General features: G+C 37.8%; 1 protein-coding gene and 1 pseudogene across 1 annotated transcript; one reads left to right on the top strand and one right to left on the bottom strand.

Moving 5' to 3' along the window:
- The first annotated feature begins 442 nt into the window (after positions 1-442).
- On the top strand, positions 443-2,694 carry LOC113301993 (THO complex subunit 7A-like). Its single transcript, XM_026550818.1, has 3 exons — positions 443-658; positions 1,427-2,020; positions 2,287-2,694. Exons 2-3 carry the CDS (start codon positions 1,427-1,429, stop codon positions 2,416-2,418), a joined length of 726 nt encoding a protein of 241 aa, XP_026406603.1. The 5' UTR covers positions 443-658; the 3' UTR covers positions 2,419-2,694.
- Positions 2,695-2,773: 79 nt separating this feature from the next.
- Positions 2,774-5,208, bottom strand: LOC113301992 (annotated as a pseudogene).
- Between the last annotated feature and the right edge of the window lie 16,093 nt (positions 5,209-21,301).

Genomic DNA, 21,301 nt, shown 5'->3' with positions numbered 1-21,301 from the left:
AACTAATTGAGCTCATGCACTTCATTAAAACTCTAAAGAAAGATCCATAGTATATCTCTAAATGACTGAAGAAATCATTCATGGAATGCGTCAAATCCCATGATGTACCATTCAACATAATTATAGAAAAAAAACCAAGGTGCGGATGGACTAGTAAACTTTGCGGCCGACGACAGCCCAGCAGAAAACCTCTCAACATCAATTTGGGACCAAACAAAACCGGCGTTCTTAATCAAATTCTTTTGAGCGACTCTATGGGAATCACATTCCCACATGCCAAGTGAAAAAACTGATTGAGTAGCTACAAGTTGAGGGACCTACAATGTAAAATAAAAATATCTCAAGGAGCTGTGTACAATTAGATATTTATTGGACAGCTGACTCCCTAATTTAAAGCCTTAGCCCAATATAGAGATAGATAATTTAATCTAACGGTTCAAAATCTGCTAGCCTAGGATGTTCTCTTGAACCTGAGGTCCTGAGGTTATAAGGAAAGAAAAAATAAAAATCAAAAGATGAATTTCATCTGATTAACTTCATCTTCCCTTTCAAATTTGAATTAAAAAGTAAATTGTGGGCTTTTACTCTAACTGCCATTCAGTTTTCCTATTGCTTCTTGAGTAGCTTGGGTTCCTAAAATCTTACTTCGATCGCTCAGGTACTCTCTCGAACTTGTCTCTTGCGTTCAATTTGTGATCTGCCTTAGTTGTTGGAGATATGATTTTATTTTATTATTTGTTTACTTATTTTCAAATCACGGGTTTTGTTTACTGTCATGTTTTCTGCTATTTCCGGTTCTAATGGATAAAAATATTTGTATTAGTTTTTGAGTCTGGTGGAGATAATACATTGGTTGTTGCTCAGTAAGTGCTTGTTGAAATGTCAAAGAGAAATTGTGTTATGTATTTGAGTGAAGAAGAATAATGATTTCCCAATCAGAGTTCTTAGTTTGTTCTTAACGTAATCCACATGGGTGTCAATAGTCTCTACTGTTTATACTGTTTTAAAACATATTGGTCACAGCATATTTTCTTAATCAACTTCAGCTCGGTCTAGAAAGAGGTATGTTTGGATTAGCTCAATTTCTTTTAGATTGGCCTGTTAATTTTCGTGAATATGCCCATTTTGCACATCTAACCTATCATGATCGTTGACTTGGATATGTCGAGACGTTGAAGTTTGTGAAAGCTGATTGTACTTTACCAAAACAACAACGATTGAGCTCGACACCTTTGTTTCATATGGCACTTGTGGTGAAAATACCTAGGAGATACGTGTTGACCTAAGTTATTTCTTTCTCATATTCGTGTATTCTTATCACAACCAACACTGGTTCATTTCCTAAACTATTCTTGTAAATGTATACACACGCATTTGCTTGTTTATATTGTTATATTGGGAACTAAAGTAATTCCAAACTAATCAGATGCTAGTGAAAGGAAGAAAAGTTGCAGGTAGGGGAGAAGAAATGGCTGCACATTATGCGTTTGCTCCACTTGAAGACGATACTATCATCAAACACAGGCTTCTTACTCGGACAACCACTACCAGGGGTGAGCCCCCATTGAAGAAAATTCAGAAAAAGTTCATCTCTTTTGCCCTTGAGATTGATCGGGATGCGGATAACTATGGTGCGTGTGAAAAGATGTACAAAGCCTTCTTACAGGAGATGGCCACTTTTGAACTTCCACTCCTCAAGAGCAAGGCAGTTATGGACGCAAACCTTAGAGAAAAGGAGAACTTCAACGAGCTACAAGGTGAATTACATCGACAGATCTCGCAAACACAGGCCGATATTGAAGATCTTAAGAAACACCTTGAAAAAAGTAAAATTGAAAGACAGCACAAGGAAGAATGTGAAGCTATCCGGAGGCTGATCTCGATGCAACCACCAAGGTCTGACACACAAAAGGATATAACTGAACTCGAGAAGGAGATTGCAGCATTGGAAGCAGAGAATACTGCTGGTTCAAGAACATTAGAGCTTCGCAAGAAACAGTTTTCGCTTTTGCTTCATGTGGTGAGTTTTTGGCATACAACACAACTTAATCTTTGTTGAATCTTAAATGAACTATTTTAGGTTTGCAACATTGTTCCAGGATAGATTTATAGTCATGGCCTGAACACCAGACCCACAGTTGCATAAAATTATAAAAAATTGTGTGCTTATTATTGTTGCAATCGTTGAATTTATGGTATGAGCAAATCATATGCACTCATTCATTACCTCCTAATATCTTGAAATTCGGAAGATCAGGGGATGACCAAATTCTTTTTTACTTGCAGGTGGATGAACTTCAAAATACCATAGAAGATGAGCAAAAGAGCTTGGCTGAGGAGCTTAGGGTGGCCATGGAGGAACAGAAAATCAGTCTGGAGGATGCAACTGGTGGTACAGAAGCAATGGCTATTGATTAGTCACTTTGTACTCCGTGAACTCTTCTGAAGACACGGAGCAATGGCTATTGATTAGTCACCTTGTAGTTGCAAAATCAAGGATATTTATATATTCTTGTATGCAAACTCGGTAATGGGACTTGTCAGATAGCTTGTAGTGTGGGAATCTTGTGTTCTTTCCTGGAACTTGTGTGTCAAAGTCTGAAAATTGTTCCCTGAAGTTCACTTTTGTTTTGTTTTCAGTAATCTTAGCATGAACTTTGCTTCTTAAAATTAATTGCTCAGAAAGTAAACGACTCTTCATTTCTTAAAACCTTGTTCGTAAAAGCTAGCGTTGAACTGTAAAGTACAGTTTTAAGTTCAGGACTATGCATTCTGCTTAAAGTTCTTGCGAATGCGAACTGAATAAAATTATATACTCAATCGAAAGGAAATGCTACAATACAACTAACAAACTAATGTGATCAAGTTAAGTTAAGAATTGATAATTACACAACATGAAAATAAGAATATTACACAAGTTATTAAACACACTGACAACCATCACTATCAGAGGTAATATTCCTCTTATTTTGGGCAGTTAAAAGACGACTACTTTCCTTACATTTAGACCATCTTGACACCTTTTCCTCACTCTTCCATAGCCTTGTGACCATTAACTTGAAAAAGCTTCTAACGTAGGCTGCGACAGTTGCTACAATCTCTCTGCAAAATAGAGTCCACAACATCAGAAAAAGTATTTTAAAAAATACAAGTACACAAATACAAACCTATAGAATTGATAGTAAATGTAAATTCAATATTCGGTTACATTCTGGGGTTCATAAGAGGCCGTGTGTAAAGGACTATATTACTCTTTCTGGTAGATGTGCGAAGATATAATCTTTTATTTCTTTCTTATTCTTTTGCCGTATAAATTTGAAATGGTGATGCAGTTCTACCACTTTTGTAGCTAGAGCAAGAGGGTTAATTACTCCTAAGATTTCTTAAGCGAAGGTGCCTTCCAATCTTTCCCACCAAAGTCTCAATAATATCAAGATTCCTGAAGAAGATATGAAGTACATTAGCACCCATTTTAGAAGAATGAAACTTCCTTTTAACAACACCATAAGTAATAAACCATGTGTGACTGGCAACAATCACAAACGTATTTTGTTTTACCAAAGTTGGGTTTTTTTCTACAGCAATCAGAGTGGCGGTTTGAAATTCTGCGCTGTTTCTTTCTTGTACTGTTTATTTATGTGTCAACTATAACTCACATTATGCATACAGGTTTTAGCTAATGGCCTTTTCAAACTTTCTAACTAAGAAGTATATTCAACCCCAGTCATTTTATATGACAGAATAAGTAATAAATCATAAGTTTGGTGATTGACATCATTATGCAGAACCTAATGTTAAAGACATATCACTTACAGTGGGGAACAAGGAGATCGACCGCCATTCACATAGTACACGAACAAAAGCGAATCATAATGTTGGGCTTGGATGTAATAAAACCCCGATAATCTCCGTACGAATTTAAAGCACAACTTCTTGTAGAATTGAATTGCAGGATTATTGTAAGATATGACGTGCAAGTAAACTGCTTGACAATGTGCCAGGTTTGATGCATACTTTATAACCTCTCGAGTAAGTGCAGCGGCTGAAAGTCCAACAGAAGATACATAAACATTTCAGATTTTCTCTAAATAATCATAACAAAACTCTAATATTTGCTCAACTTACATAGAATAATGGGCCATTATAATTACAATGAAGACAGAATCATATAAGAAGACGGAACTAGAAAATTGGAAAGAAAAATCCCACCTATTCCACGATTACGATAAGACTCTACCACGCCTAATGTAAGAATATAAACTAGTGTTTGATCTGTCCTTGTAGGATCATATCTGAGCATATCCCCTATCTGCCATTACAATTATAAAAATCTGAGTCAGATTACAAACTACAAAGATTTAGGGGTAACTACCTAATCAACAACTGTGACACAAACAACGGCCAGTGAAAACCTCGCTATCATTTGCTAAAATAGTACGTGCAGTAACAAATCCAACAAGTTCATCGCTTCGGCCATCAGTTCGACTACAGTCAACAGCCCCCCAAGACACAATATCCCGACCACTTACAGCGTTGTGGAAGAACTCACTTTAATACCTGAGAATTTAATTCAAGTAAATTGCAAAACTTTCAGGAGAAAGAAAACAGTAATTAAACAATTTTGACATGAAGAAGGAAAAATAACATCAGTTTTATTACCTAACGGGAAATAGATCACAATGAATTCGTTCAAGAACTCCAATATCAGAAGGTCGTAATTGCCTATAAACAATATCTTGGTCTACCATTGAAATTTTTGGCGTCAATCCCTTTGAAAGATTTAATATATATGTTATGCATAACAACTTCTTTTTCCATCTATTCAATATCAACCCAAGGAGCCATGAAGTTGTAAGTCATCATCCAAAACCTATATCTCAGTATCATCCAAATCCTATATAGAAACCACAAATTTACAATAACTTGATGAATAAAGATCCATTTCTTTTATTAACGAAATCAAAAGAAATTAACTAAGAATAATAACTCAAATCTAATGGAAACTTCGTACCTGATTCCAAGTTAGTGTTTTTCAAAGGTATAAAAAGAGAAACAAATGGATCGACTTTGTTTAAGTTTATTGTAGAGCTTTTTTTCCAGAGAGAGAGAGAAAGAGATGCTTTGTCCGACTCTTGTTGTCCAGAGAGAGAGAGGGGGGTGGGTTCCGTTCTAAAGCTGCACTCCACAAACTCGGTTTTATTGTTTGGGCAATTCCAATGGCAATTGTCAAATAATTTTTTTTTGTTGAGTCGGGTGTATGGATACACAGGTTTTCCACTATATGATAAATGCACTGAGTGGAAGAAAATCAGACGTGCGGATAAACATAATCCGTTTGAGGATTAAACTACTAACGGTTATTTTTAACGGTCATCGGAACGGCTAGTTTTTCTACCCCAATAAATATTACTCGAACCTGATTTCCCAAATTCATAACAAGATTTTACCAAATCAAACTTTTCGTAATTTCAATCGTTTTCAATTTGTAATCATCAATCCTGAATTTGGTTCATCTGAGAATGATATGGAGATGGATGAAACTTTGTATGAAGAAGAGGAACAAATGTATGTAAAGATTTTGCGTCAAATGGATGAAGACGCAATTCTGGTATTGCAATTTTTTGTTGCAATACCAAATCCTTTAGAGCCATACGATGTTATGACCAGAAGATGCAGGTGGCGAGATCGACATTTTTACCACGACAAGATTATGCATGATTATTTTAATTATGGATGTGCCTATTCGGATGAGGATTTTCAACGTCGATTCGGCATATGGGACGCAACTTGACGCAAAGGATTATTGTTGAGCTTTATCAGGTACAACCTTTATTTAATTATCAGTATGATGCACGACATGTACGAGGATTTAGTCCCGAACAAAGGGTCACTGCCGCCCTCCGTATATTATGTTACGGGGTACCAGCGGATTCCACAGATGACTACATTCGTATTGGAAAAACAACCGCTTTTAGGTATCTCAAATTGTTTTGCAAAACAAGAGCCGAGCATTTTGGTCCAACCTTTTTAAGAAAGCACAGGAAGATGTTGAAAGATTCACTGCCGAAAACACCGCGAGGGTTTTTCCAAGAATGTTGGGTAGTCTTGACTGCATGCACTTGACGTAGAATGCGTGTCCGGTTGAATGGGCAGTTCAATATAAGGATCATTATCCAAAACCAGCTGTAATTTTGGAAGCGTCGGCTACTTATGATTGTCAGTTTTGGCATGTTTTTTTTGACTCCCGGATTCAAATAACGATGTCAACGTTTTGCATAAGTCACTATTGTTTGAAGATCTTAAGCATAGGATCGCGCCGCACTGTAATTTCACCATGAACGATCATGACTACACTCAGTGGTATTATCTAACAGACATGATCTATCCATAATGGTCAACTTTGGTTCAAGCTTATAGTCAGACAGGCTTTGGACCGACGACTGCGAAGGATATGAAGTGCTTTGACGACCAACAAATGAAATTTAAGAAGGATGTTGAACGCGCTTTTGGCATACTGAAAAGGAAGTTCGCCATCATAGCTGGCCCGACATGCTTTCGTGATCTTCAAGAAATGAACAAGATTATGCTAAATTGTGATGCGTGTCGTAACCATAACAAATTATTCGATATATTTCTCACTAATTAAATAAATAATTTAGCGGTAGTAAGGATCGTTCCCACAGAGAGCCGTCTAATTGATATATTATTTAGTTCAGCAAAATAGTAAAAAACAAAGGGGATTGTTGAATAATAAAAATAATAATAAACAATAAGATGAAAAGATGATTAGGAGTCATTCGCCGTTACCAAACGTTGACTTGCATAGTATACTCGTTTACCTTTCGTTAGAACCATTCATCACCAACCGTAGGAAAACAGCTAGATCAGTTTTATCCCCAAAACTCCTTCTATCACTGGATACAGAATTTCTCGACTACCAGATTCTATTCAACGAACCACCAAGTAGTAGATCACTCAAGGTGTAATCCAATCGAACGCTTTAAGCTTTGTGAATTTAGGTTGATCCCAGTAGTTGAACTTTTAGATCAAGGTCCATTTTCAAATGTTATCTTCACTCGCAATTGCTCCACAGAATCCCCCTGCAAGGTCTCGCGATGTCTACTTGTGTAGAGAGTCAATCGACGATTACTTATCTCATAACTTCTACTAGTAATAGAACAATCAATAGACTAATCTAGTATGCATCCCAAATCAATCTAAGAATCATTCATAAACCCTAAATATAGAAAAGACAAACGATGATGATAAAAACTCCGAACAAACTTGTATAATAATAAAGCTTTACGTATAAAACATTGAATTCACCCTTAATCAACAAAGGTTTAGCAACTCATGATTACACAATTACCCGGTTTCCCCCTAAAGGGGTAAACCCTAAGTTTTTAATGAAGAACGAAAGTATAATATGAGATGTGATATATTTTTTTTGGCCTTGTATGTCTTCTTTTATAGCCTTCAATGTTTTTCCTTCGAGTATCTCTCTTCTAAGGTTAGGAAACCCATTGGGATCAAATTTCCTTGATTTGAAAGTCAAAATACGTCAAAAAGGACCCCATGGGTCTATCTCAGTCGGCATTGTCGAATACCCCAAAGAAATACCAAAAGTTGGGGTCGAAAATACACCTTTTCTGCCCGAAATATGGTTACTTTCGGTATTGCTTTAGCAATGCCGAAAGTGGTGTTGTAGATTTCCATTTTTCGTCTCGACTGTTTTGGCCGTAACTTCTTCGTACGAACTCGGAATGACCTCATTCTTTCACATTTATCTTCAAAATTGAATTCTCTTCAAGATGGTTATAAGAAATCCTTAATTTGGATGATTATAACTTGGTCTTCTAGTTCTTGTTATGATCTTGAGCATTTTTTGCTCCTTTTCGTCGCACTTCTTCCACTTCCTTTGGCTCTAAACACTTGGATCTTTGAAAAACTCCACTTTATAGTTATTTTGCAGCCTTTTCTATTGACTTTGAATGATTCACTTAAATAAACAAATAAAATGGAAAACAAGAGTAATACGAGGATAATATGCAAGAAATCTAACTAAAACAAGCATGGAATAATCACTAAAATCATGTGAATTATGCACTTATCAAGTTCCCCCACACTTAGATTTTGCTAGTCCTCGAGCAAACTTCCTAAAGTACAACAACCCCATGTCGTCGAGGATACGGTTGCACTTAGCATGTGCAACAGGCCTTTAAACCCCTAGGTGTCCCTAGTGGACGAGTTATAGTCCCGTGAGGGCTTACGAGAGATATACCCACAAAACCTACTCCAACTTCAAAGCGTTCCAGCTTCCCAAGCATCAAAAGATCTATGAGGACATAGAGTTTCTGTATGCTAGTTATAAGAAGTTAGAAATACCAAAGAACATATTCTCATTCTTAAATATTGAGTGAGAAATAACCACACCATAATGATAGAGAGCGTGTTTGAGAGCGATCAATAAGCATTTCGCCTCGACTTCTTCCCCACTTAAAAGGATTTTATGATAATTGCACTTAAAAAGACGGCTTTTTTATGGGTCTCACATGTGTGCACGTAGGAATGAAGAGAGAATCTTACACACGTTGAATGGTGGGAAGGAAACCTTCCGAATAATTTCTGGAGACTCCACAAATTGTGGAAAATAAAGATATTTTTTTGATGTTCTCTAAGAAAGGAAATCAACCATTATTATTAAAAATAGAGGATAGGAGTACTTACCACCTTCACATCTGATTGCAATGATGATAACACCACTCTCACAACATCCAATAGAAACGTAGTCTTGAGCTCGTCTTCTTCATCTTCTTGGTCTTCGGTCTTCAACTGTTGATGATAAACTCTTGAACTTCGTAGAACTTTGAAAATTTGTAACTCTTTTCCTCAATTTCCTTGTTGCTTGAAACTTCTTTATATATTTTTCTTCCCCGTGGCCTTATTGAACAAATGACAACCTAAATGCAAATCTCTTTGTATTTTTATTTTTTTGAAGAAATTGCAACTAAAATAATAAAAATAAAATATTAACATGGCCATGAAAGAAGTACATTACCGCTTGATTCTTCACAACTTGTATTGTCTTCGTATCATAAAATTCAATAACTCTCATCTTTGATTTTCTTCGCTCTTGTAAACCTCAAACGTTTTCAACTTTCCTTGTAGATTTTGATGTCGTTCCACTTGTTGATGATGATGTGTTTCTATGGACCTGTTGCTGGCGAGAGAGAGAGAGAGAGAGAGAGAATGGTGCTAATTGCAAATCAAACTACAAGAAGGTGGTTTTCATCTATAGACGTCATCCTCATGATTTACAAAATTAGCACTCAAGAGATCAAAAAGTGGTGCTTCTATTGGTGGGAGGTTGGGTAGCTCACCATTCTACCCGGAATTAACGTACGGTGACACACACTCAAAAGAAATCTCTTTAGTCAGCTACAAAGAAATTTGGTCTGGTGCCTATGTTGAATTGAAAATAGGTAGTCTCCACTAATGATTGATCAGCAAATCTAATAATGCATTTCTCCCTGCTCCTAATTTGCATCACCGACATGATTAAATCCATTATTTAACATTCTAACAAGCAAGAAATCCAATGTAGTTCCCTAACACTTCCAAGTTCAGTTATGTCGGTAAGAATTCTCTATGTAAACATACCCAGAAGTATGCTGGTGACTCTAAAATCTCTACAAGTTGGAAGTTTTTTTTATACAAAAATTTTGAAAAAATTTATATGCAAAATATCCAAACACCCCCCACACTTAAACTCTACATTGTCCTCAATGTAATTGACTCGTCCTAAGTAAAATCAAGGTGGGAAATCCTAACATGATATGCAAAAGAAGAAAACTAAAAACAAAAGGATAGAAAATACAAAACCTATGGGTTGCCTCCCATGCAATGCTTAGTTTCACGTCCTCAGGCTGACCCCCTAGTTAGCATCCATACACCAACAATCTGAAAATATGGTAGTCTGCCCAGAAAACAATCTGCAATTCTAGTAACAACTTCATGAAAACATTAGCACAAGATATATATATATATATATATATTGAAGCTATCTGAAAAGGCGGGGGTCTAACAACACCACCCAATATTTCCCTTAGCAATCTGTATGGACTAACTCCGAAATACTTTCTAGAGAATCAACTAGACAGACATACTCAATCTAGGTAAAAGTATCTCAAGGAGTTAATATCTCTCTCTTGTTTTGATTTAATCGAGCTAATAGAAATCATCGAGTCTTTAATCAAACTGTTGATGGTGGTTTTTAGCTTAGGGTTAAAATCGTAAAACCTTACATCTGACATGAGTCACTACAACCACTAGCGCGTTTATTGAATCATTCAACATACCTACGTAAGAATTACCAGGGTACCTTTTTTTTATATACATATGTCATGTTCCACGGCAGAACCCTTAGTATTGACCGACATCATCTTCGTACATATCAAACCCTAATTCTCATGCTACCGCGCCAAGGCATGCCAACCATGCCAGCCGCACCACTGTGCCAATGGAAAACCATGCTAGTCACATCTCCGCGCCAAGGCATGCCAACCATGCCAGCCGCACCACTGTGCCAATGGCAAACCATGCCAACCACATCTCCGTGCCAAGGCATGCCAACCATGCCAGCCACATCTCTGCGCCAAGGCATGCCAACCATGCCAGCAGCGCCAATGTTCCAATTGCAAACCATGCCAGCCACATCTCCGCGCCAAGGCATGCCAACCATGCCAGCCACATCTCCGCGCCAAGGCATGCCAACCATGCCATCCGCACCACTGTGTCAATGGCAAACCATGCCAGACACATCTCCGCGCCAAGGCATGCCAACCATGCCAGCTGCACCACTGTGCCAATGGCAAACCATGCCAGCCACATCTCCGCGCCAAGGCATGCCAACCATTCCAGCCGCACCACTGTGCCAATGGAAAACCATGCCAGTCACGTCTACCGCGCCAAGGCATGCCAACCATTCCAGCCGCACCATGTGCCAATGGCATGCCAAACCCTTGTCCCCACCATGCCAAGCCAACCGCACCTTGCATTTGCCCCAACCATGCTAGCCGCACCATACGCCAATGGCATGCCAAACCCTTGGCCCCACCATGCCAAGCCAACCGCGCCTTTCCTTGGCCCCAACCATGCTATCCGCATCATTCGCCAATGGCATGCCAAACCCTTGTCCCCACCATGCCAAGCCAACCAAACCTTGCCTTGGCACCACCATGCCAAGCCGTCTGTACCAAACCCTTGGCCCCATTATGCCAAGCCATCCGTGTCATTGGCCTTGGCCACACCATGCCGGCCTTCCCTATGCGGCAACCAAAATGAAGGTGTGCGACGATCAACGGCCACCCTTCCATCCTAGATGCAAATCCTAGCCGTCCAAGGTCTCCAAACAACGCATGGTATCCTTTGGCCCAAAACCCTAGTTTTGGCCACCCCAAACCGCGCCAAGGCATGCCATCCCACATGTGACAATTGCATGCCAACCACCTTGTCGCTCCATACCATGCCGGCCTTCTCCATGCGGCTACCAAAACGAAGGCGTGCGACGATCAACGTCCACCCTTCCATCCTAGATGCAAATCCTAGCCGTCCAAGGTCGCCAAACAAAGCATGGTAACCTTTGGCCCAAAACCCTAGTTTTGGCCACGCCAAACCGCGCCAAGGCATGCCATGCCACATGTGCCAATGGCATGCCAACCACTTTGTCGCGCCATACCATGCCGGCCTTTCCTATGCGTCTACCAAGACGAAGGCCTGCAACAATCAACGACCACTTTTTCATCTAAGATGCAGATCTTAGTCGTCCAAGGTTATCAGCTAACGCATGGCAACCTTTGGACCTAATTTAGTCGCGCCTAAACAAAGCAAAAACCCTAACTTTTGTCTGCGCCTAAACTGGGACATATTAAAGCCATACTGATCATACTTTCATGCAACTGGCTACCAAACGAAAGGTTGCAATAATCAACGGCTACCTTCCTCTTAAGATGCAAAATCTCGACCGTTGAAGATCACTGTTGATCCGGTAAGTCTCCCAAGCTCAACTTTCCAGACAACAACAACATGCTACATGTTTTCCACGAAAACACTCGAGAAATTAACACATGTCACAAACTGGGGGATACTCATTGGGTATTGGTTTGGCGGTTTACAGCGTGCGGCGTACACTACGCTCGTTATTAGAAAGTGTCATAAGGATGAGGCGGTTAGTAAATACAGGGAGTAATGGTGAAACGCTTTCTTTTATAGAACATCAATTCCAAGCGTTACCGGTTACCACCTCCTCCAATTTACTCACCTGTTTTCCATTTCTTAATGAGACCAGAGTATGTTTCACTTCGACTTGTATAAATAGGCATTACCTATTTCCACCGAACAACAAGTTCTGGTCAGGAGCATACAACACTCAGAAAACGTTTGCTAGATTTCCCATATGTTAGCTTCCCACTTTTTGATACAAGTCACAAAACAACTACTCTTCCAAAATCAACTATTCTGGTCTCAACGCTCTCTTCGCTTCCCTCCCCAAAACCAACCCTTCTCCTCCATTTTATGACCGAAGAAAGTCTGGAACGGCGATTTCTTGGTTTAGGCCGGACTTGTACAGATTGATCTCTCGAATCTAAAGTACTCCCTTGCAGTACATTGTATAGGGTTTAGATTTGTTTCTCACCCACATCACACGAAATTACCGAAACCAGCAGAAACTGTTTTCACCCTCAAACACAAACACAAGGAATAACTTGGATGGTACCAAAGACCAATATCCAAGGATCAATCAATGAAAATCAACAACCAAAGGTTGGATTACTATAATTGATGATCTAACGCACAACCTGTATTATTTCAATTATAAATATAAAACAATATAATGCGGAAACTGAAATAACACAAACACCAAAAATTTTGTTAACGAGGAAACCGCAAATGCAGAAAAACCCCGGGACCTAGTCCAGATTGAACACATATTGTATTAAGCCGCTACAGACACTAGCCTACTCCAAGCTAACTTCGGACTGGACTGTAGTTGAACCCCAATCAGTCTCCCACTGAACCAATGTACAGTTGTACTCCCTACGCCTCTGATCCCAGCACGATACTGCGCACTTGATTCCCTTAGCTGATCTCACCCACAACTAAGAGTTGCTACGATCCAAAATCGCAGGCTTTAACAATAAACAAATCTGTCTCACACAGACAAGTCTTTCAAAGGATCAATCTGTCTCCAACAAAAAAAACCTAAAGTTTTTGTTCCGTCTTTTGATAATAATCAAGGTGAACAGGAACCAATTGATAATCCGGTCTTATACTCCCGAAGAACAGCCTAGATAAATCAATCACCTCACAACAATCTTAATCGTATGGTAGCGAAACAAGGTGTTGCGGAATCACAAACAATGAGACGAAGATGTTTGTGACTACTTTTTATATCTTGCCTATCAGAGATATTAATCTCAAGCCAATCAATATGATTGTACTCGTACGATAGAAGATGCAAGATCAGATCACACAACTACGATAAAAGTAGTATCGGTCTGGCTTCACAATCCCAATGAAGTCTTTAAGTCGTTAACCTGGTTTTAGAAGAAGAAAACCAAAGGTTAAATGAGAAACGACTCTAGCACGCAAACTAGTATCACACGTGAGGTGTGGAGATTAGTTTTGCAGAGTTGCTAGATGTCCTTTTATATAGTCTTTCAAATCAAGGTTTCGCCTTGGTCACAAAGCAAACAATATCCACCGTTAGATGAAAACCTGATTTATATTCAAGATAATATTTCTCAACCGTTAGATCGAAAACTTAGCTTGTTATACACAAATGAAATGTACGCTTCTAGGTTTGTTAACCGTACCCAAACGTGTACATTGTTGGTTCAACAATAGTTAACCAAAAGGTTAGCCATATGAGCATTTCATACCAACCATATTCTTCTTCACCATAACTAGTTCAAGTGACTCAAATGGACTAGTTAGAGAGTTGTTCAATTGCAAGGAAATCTTATGTACTACACAAGACACAATTGAAGCAAAGATGATTTGATTCACTGGAATCGGTTCATGAACTTTATAGCCACGGTTTGCAAATTGCATTCCTTAGTCTTTATAAGTTTAAGTTTAGAAATCATCTTCAGATATATATAACCTTCTTAAGTTCGTACACTAGGTTCGCGGACTTAAGCAACCATGCAGAGTTCACAAACTCCAGCAGAAAATCTCGGCAAAGACTTTCCGCCGGTTCGCGAACTGGGTTCGCGGACGCTGCTAGTTTGTCAACTCCAGCAGAATTTCTCGGGATGAGAAGTTCGGCAGTTTGCGGACTTGGCAACAAGCCATTCTTCCGATTTCTCTAGATCAACAAAGTTCGCAAGCTTTGGTTCAAGGAATAGGACTTATGCACATATGTGTTTCCACAACAATACTTATGTCCATCATTGGTTATGTAATCTAAACTCTCATTCCAACCATTGAAACATTCTTAGAGGACGTTATATAGTTGTTACACCATTTCTCGTCAAAGCAATTTTCAAAGTGATTGAAACATATCATGACTTTCGTCACTAGGTAAAGATAAACATGGTCGAAGCGAAACGCTTACCAACACATATTTCAAGATATAGATAGGCAAGGCATACTCGGCTCGAAATACCAAATGTGTATAATCTAAGTCTATATATAGCATACGACTTTTTGTCTCAAAAAGTAGGAAATAGAGTAGATATAATTTTGAGTGACATATAAGTTCAAGTATTCACATACCTTTTTGTTGACAAGTTCCACCGGTTCCTTGAGTAGTTCTTCTTCTTGTATGACGAATCGCCATAAAGTCCTTGAGCTCAACTACACTTTCTATCCTAGTTTGAGACTTAGCTATAGTAGACTAGAAATCAAGACTTATAGTTTTGATCACTAACATTGACAAACATGCTTGAGATAGCAACGCATGCAAGTTCGACCGAGCAATGCTCTAACAATCTCCCCCTTTGTCAATTTTAGTGACAAAACTATCAATACATATGGAATACAAAAAAGATAAAGAAACTTTAGTAGCTCCTATTCCACATGTCTAATCTTCAACATTCCTCGAAATCTTCGTCACTTCCAAGTATTCCAATTATCCCAAAGGTTGTAAGTTTAGCATCGCCGTTGTTGAAGATCCGTAGTTATAACAATGAGAAAGCATCGGTCTCGATCATTGTTATACAGTGTCATAGTATTATTACACAATGTCAAAGTCCAATTGTATCACAACTTCAACAATAATACTATGGTTATATGCATCACTCCCCCTTAGTCAATACTCCATCTCACATGGAAACCACTCCCCCTTACACAATGATCCGAAAACCATATGTATTTTTAGTGTGAACTACATATTAATTCTCTCCCTTTTTGTCAATAAAATTGGCAAAGGTACAAGAACCGGATCATAATGAAATTTCCGTAAGAGACATTTCATGACTAAAAGAAAAAAAGTACATACCATCTAATTTAGATGCAATCATATAGCTGAAGCTAATAGCATTTATCAAGGAGTTTAAAAGATACAAGATAACCCCTTTAAAATTCCACAGCCGCACACCCCTCAAGATATGATCATTAAGCACAAGTTCAAAAGAACTCTCCCCCATTTGATGTCATTCCCAAGGGAACAACAAGAGCGACCTTAATTTCAAAAGAAAAAAAAGGATTTTTATTGGACACTAAAAAACATGAGAATGATTTTCCATATCCAAAATCTCAATCAAATTAATCACAAGTAAACCCATGATTAATTTAATCGGAATACGCAATCAAATTAAACACAAAAGTGATCAACTTAATTGATTATGCTCGACATAAAAGAACTTACGGAGTATACGACACATACCCATCAAAAAATGAATAGTATAGTCGTTCATATACTCAACATAAGAGGTATCTTACGGAGTATGAAAATACTCAACTAGATTAATTACAAGAGAACCTATAATTAATCTAATTGGAATACACAATCAAACTAATTACAAAAGTAATCAATTTAATTGTCATTTGTTTTTCTCGACATAAAAAGACTTATGGAGCAATAACTAAATAACCAAACAAGATGATTAATTTAGTTCAAGAATGCTCGACATAAAGTACCTTATGGAACAACCAACAAAGCTAATAAAAAATAATCAACTTGGATGTATCGTGCTCAACATAAGATACATTACGGAGCCTCACAGTATTACATAAAATTTGGATCAGTGAAGGTCAATACTGTCGAATACACAAGGATTCATTCTTTCTTCCATCACTATTTGCATAACGATTTTTAATAGACATAATCCTTGAACACAAAAGATTTTAACCTATCTTCCATCAAAGAATTGACAATATAGGCTTAACTTTTGTATATGTCAAAAGTCTATTCATCCTTAAATCAATATATGAATACCGATCATGAACGACTTTACTTTTGAAAAAATATGGGACAACATAGTTCACGGACGTAAACACCAATATCCCATAATAAATTGCAAGATAACACATCATAAAGATTAAATACTTCAAACCATTATCCTCCAAATATTTTTAGAGTTTAATACCAATAAACCTAAAAAAGAACAAGAAGATGAAAAAATAATAGTTATGTGTAGTCACAATCATTGCTATTCAAAGCACTAGTTATTCCTCCATCTAAACCAAAAAGAAGACATACTAGGAAACATAAATAAAACAATCTAAAGAAAAACAAACTCCAGTGCTGTCCCGAACACGAACTAAAATCATATGGACGGTTCAGAATCCTCACGAGACAAGGGGTCTTTGAGCTTGTGATCAACATCATTCATTGCAACATCGGAGAGGTGATTCTCTTCGCGAAGATCATTGATGTAAGACTTTATGAAACCAGGGTCAACAGTAACCTTTTCCAACTCAGTTTTCAACGCATCAAGATATTTCAGAGTAGCAACGAGCTCATGTTTTGCTTCCCCAAAGTACTTAAGAAAGTCATGAACAACTTCAACACAAATCATATCATCCTTTTCAGCATCCTCATGAACATAGGAAAAATAACATGAAGCATTCAGATGATTAACATCTACAAGGGTTCTCTTCTTCTTGGACTCAACAAAAACTCCTTTGTCAAGGAATCCTCTTGCAAAACCACCATAGCAAGATGAAGAATAAGATATTCTTGACATCCCAAAAACCATCCTAGAGTATGCATACGTGACTTTTACAACTCAATAGGTAAGTATATAAGGGTTTCCTGAGGAAGGGATTTTAGGGTTTAAACATTTGACTCGTGCCAGAACATGGATAACCGTTCGAGTGCAACATTACCCAGAAAAGAAAGGCCCACAAACAAAACTTTTGCTACAAAAACAAGGTTTGAAAAACTCCACAGCACATAAAAGCACTTTTGAGCATAGTTGTAGCAAGAAACAAGATTCAAAAGAAGACTTCCTAATGACAATTTACAAACAATACTTTAAGCACAGTGAGTCTGCAAAAGTTTAGCTATGGACGATAAGAAGATAGCTCAACTTAACATACACAAATGCCAAAAGTATACCTGAATATTAACACATATTACTCAACAGGGTTTTTAAGAGTAATATCTTCAGCCCTTGTGATTAATTAGCACAAGTATGATCCACAAGCTCATCAAGAGATTTGTGTTTATGGTAAAGTCTCTTTTTCCTCCTGAATCTAGAGAGGGACTCCCTTTTATGTGAGAAATTATCATAAAACTTACAGTCATCAAAATACGAGACATGGTTTGAGTTCTTACCAGAAGAATTTTGGTTTGAGGAGAAGGACAACCTGTTGGCGAATTCTTTATACCCTTCAATTATCTTTTTCAGATTATCTCTCATTTCATCAATTTTTCTTCTTTCTTATGAACATCCTTTCTCAACAGGAGTAACGTTATTTCCAGAGGTAGCGACACAATCTTCCTTTAGATGATGTTTATTAAGACGTCTGTTTTGTACTTGTGTGTTCGAGGAACTCATTGAACTGACTTTCCTGGTAACATACACAGGGTAGTACGAGAACCAATTTGTTTAGTCATACGAATGTCAGTTACACCTTTAAGAATTAAATCTAAGGTGTGTTGAAGTTGAACCAAGGAGTTTTTCTTCAACCTAGAGGTTCCCTTTCGTTTAACAGAACTTTTTGTCTCACAGACAAGACATACTTTCTGATCATCAGAATGATTAGATAACACGGTCTTAATATCATCTTTAGAATATTTCTTCCCTCCATTTGATGTGCAACATCCTTGAGTGTTGGTGACTTCAGGCACATCCGTTTTCCTATAAAGGGCTTCCATTTTTTACTTCTGAGCATGAATCATCTTTAGATGTGTCAGAAGTACTTGGCATATTAGATTGATTTAAGCATCATTGAATAGAGAGATTACTCAAGCGATCGTCAATTTCCAAGGCATATCTTCTGAGGCTAGCTTCAAGAGACATACACGAAGAATGAGCTTCGGAATTACCTTTGGGTGTGTAATCTCTTATTACACCAAATATAACATTGACATGGTGCTTCAACCGATTGAATCTATCAGTTTGGATTCTAACAAGATTTAGAATCAATTCACTCTCTTCAGCCGAATGCCGTCCATTAATAGAGAAGCTCTCTTTTGAAGGGTAATCGGGATCACACATGTCAGTGTTTGTCTGTCTTGTCAGTACAAAATATTCATCTATAATCGAGATTGAGGAACCTTTCTCTTTAATAGAGTTAGACGAGATAGAACTTTTATTTCTGGTGACGCGTTTATCAGAGATACTACTCTTATCCATAGAGTTAGGTCGCTACAAACACCGACTTTTGAGGTCTTGAACGTGTTTGCCTTCTCTGATACCAATTGAATAAGCGGGGGTCTAACAACACCACCCAATATTTTGCTTAGAAATCTGTATGGACTAACTCCGAAATATTTTTTAGAGAATCAAATAGACATTCAGACTCAATCTAGGTAAAAGTATCTCAAGGAGTTAATATCTCTCTCTTGTTTTGATTTACTCGAGCTAATAGAAATCAGCGAGTCTTTAATCAAACACAAGGAATAACTTGGATGGTACCAAAGACCAATATCCAAGGATCAACCAATGACAATCAACAACCAAAGGTTGGATTACTCTAATTGATGATCTAATGCACAACCTGTATTATTTCAATTATAAAGATAAAACAATATAATGCGGAAACTGAAATAACACAGACACCAGAAATTTTGTTAACGAGGAAACCGCAAATGCAGAAAAACCCCGGGACCTAGTCCAGATTGAACACATACTGTATTAAGACGCTACAGACACTATCCTACTCCAAGATAACTTCGGACTGGACTGTAGTTGAACCCCAATCAGTCTCCCACTGATCTAAGGTACAGTTGTACTCCCTACGCCTCTGATCCCAGCAGGATACTGCGCACTTGATTCCCTTAGTTGATCTCACCCACAACTAAGAGTTGCGACGACCCAAAATCGCAGACTTTAACAATAAACAAATCTGTCTCACACAGACAAGTCTATCAAATGATCAATCTGTCTCCCACAGAAAAATCCTAAAGTTTTTGTTCCGTCTTTTGATAATAATCAAGGTGAACAGGAACCAATTGATAATCTGGTCTTATATTCCCGAAGAACAGCCTAGATAAATCAATCACCTCACAACAATCTTAATCGTATGGTAGCGAAACAAGATGTTGCGGAATCACAAACAATGAGACGAAGATGTTTGTGACTACTTTTTATATCTTGCCTATCGTAGATATTAATCTCAAGCCAATCAATCTGATTGTACTCGTACGATATAAGATGCAAGATCAGATCACACAACTACGATAAAAGTAGTATCGGTCTGGCTTCACAATACCAATGAAGTCTTTAAGTCGTTAACCTGGTTTTAGAAGAAGAAAACCAAAGGTTAAAGGAGAAACGACTCTAGCATGCAAACTAGTATCACACGTGAGGTGTGGGGATTATTTTTGCAGAGTTGCTAGATGTCCCCTTATATAGTCTTTCAAATCATGTTTTTGCCTTGGTCACAAAACAAATTAGATGAAAACCTGATTTAGATTCAAGATAATATTTCTCAACCGTTAGATCGAAAACTTAGCTTGTTATACACAAATGAAATGTACGCTTCTAGGTTTGTTAACCGTACCCAAACGTGTACATTGTTGGTTCAACAATAGTTAACCAAAAGGTTAGCCATATGAGCATTTCATACCAACCATATTCTTCTTCACTATAACTAGTTCAAGTGACTCAAATGAACTAGTTAGAGAGTTGTTCAATTGCAAGGAAATCTTATGCACTACACAAGACACAATTGAAGCAAAGATGATTTGATTCACTTGAATCGGTTCATGAACTTTAATCCACGGTTTGCAAATTGCATTCCTTATTCTTTATAAGTTTAAGTTCATAAATCATCTTCAGATATATAACCTTTTTAAGTTCGCACACTAGGTTCGCGGAAATAAGCAATCATGCAGAGTTTACAAACTCCAACAGAAAATCTCGGCAAAGACTTTCCGTCGGTTCGCGGACGCAGCTAGTTTGTCAACTCCAGCAGAATTTCTCGGGATGAGAAGTTCGGCGATTCACGGACTGAGTTCGCGGACTCGGAAACAAGCCATTCTTCTGATTTCTCTTGATCAACAAAGTTCGCAAACTTTGGTTCAAGGAATATGACTTATGCGCATATGTGTTTCCACAATAATACTTATGTCCATCATTGGTTATGTAATCTAAAATCTCATTCCAACCATTGAAATATTCTTAGAGGACATTATATAGTTGTTACACCATTTCTCGTCAAAGAAATTTTCAAAGTGATTGAAACATATCATGACTTTCGTCACTAGGTAAAGATAAACATGGTCGAAACGAAATGCTTACCAACACATATTTCGAGATATAGATAGGCGAGGTATACTCAGCTCGAAATGCCAAATGTGTATAATCTAAGTCTATATATAGCATACGACTTTTTGTCTCAAGAAGTAGGAGATAGAGTGATAGACTTTAGAGTGACAGATAAGTTCAAGTATTCACATATCTTTTTGTCGAGAAGTTCCACCGGTTCCTTGAGTAGTTCTTCTTCTTGTATGATGAATCGCCATGAAGTCCTTGATCTCAACTACACTTTCTATCCTAGTCCGAGACTTAGCTATAGTAGACTAGAAATCAAGACTTATAATTATGATCACTAACATTGACAAACATGCTTGAGATAGCAATGCATGCGAGTTCGACCGAGCAATGCTCTAACACTATCACTT

The sequence above is a fragment of the Papaver somniferum genome, chromosome 8 (assembly GCF_003573695.1).
Source record: "Papaver somniferum cultivar HN1 chromosome 8, ASM357369v1, whole genome shotgun sequence".
Classification (NCBI taxonomy): Eukaryota; Viridiplantae; Streptophyta; class Magnoliopsida; order Ranunculales; family Papaveraceae; genus Papaver; species Papaver somniferum.
This window is presented reverse-complemented; position numbering and strand designations above follow the sequence as displayed.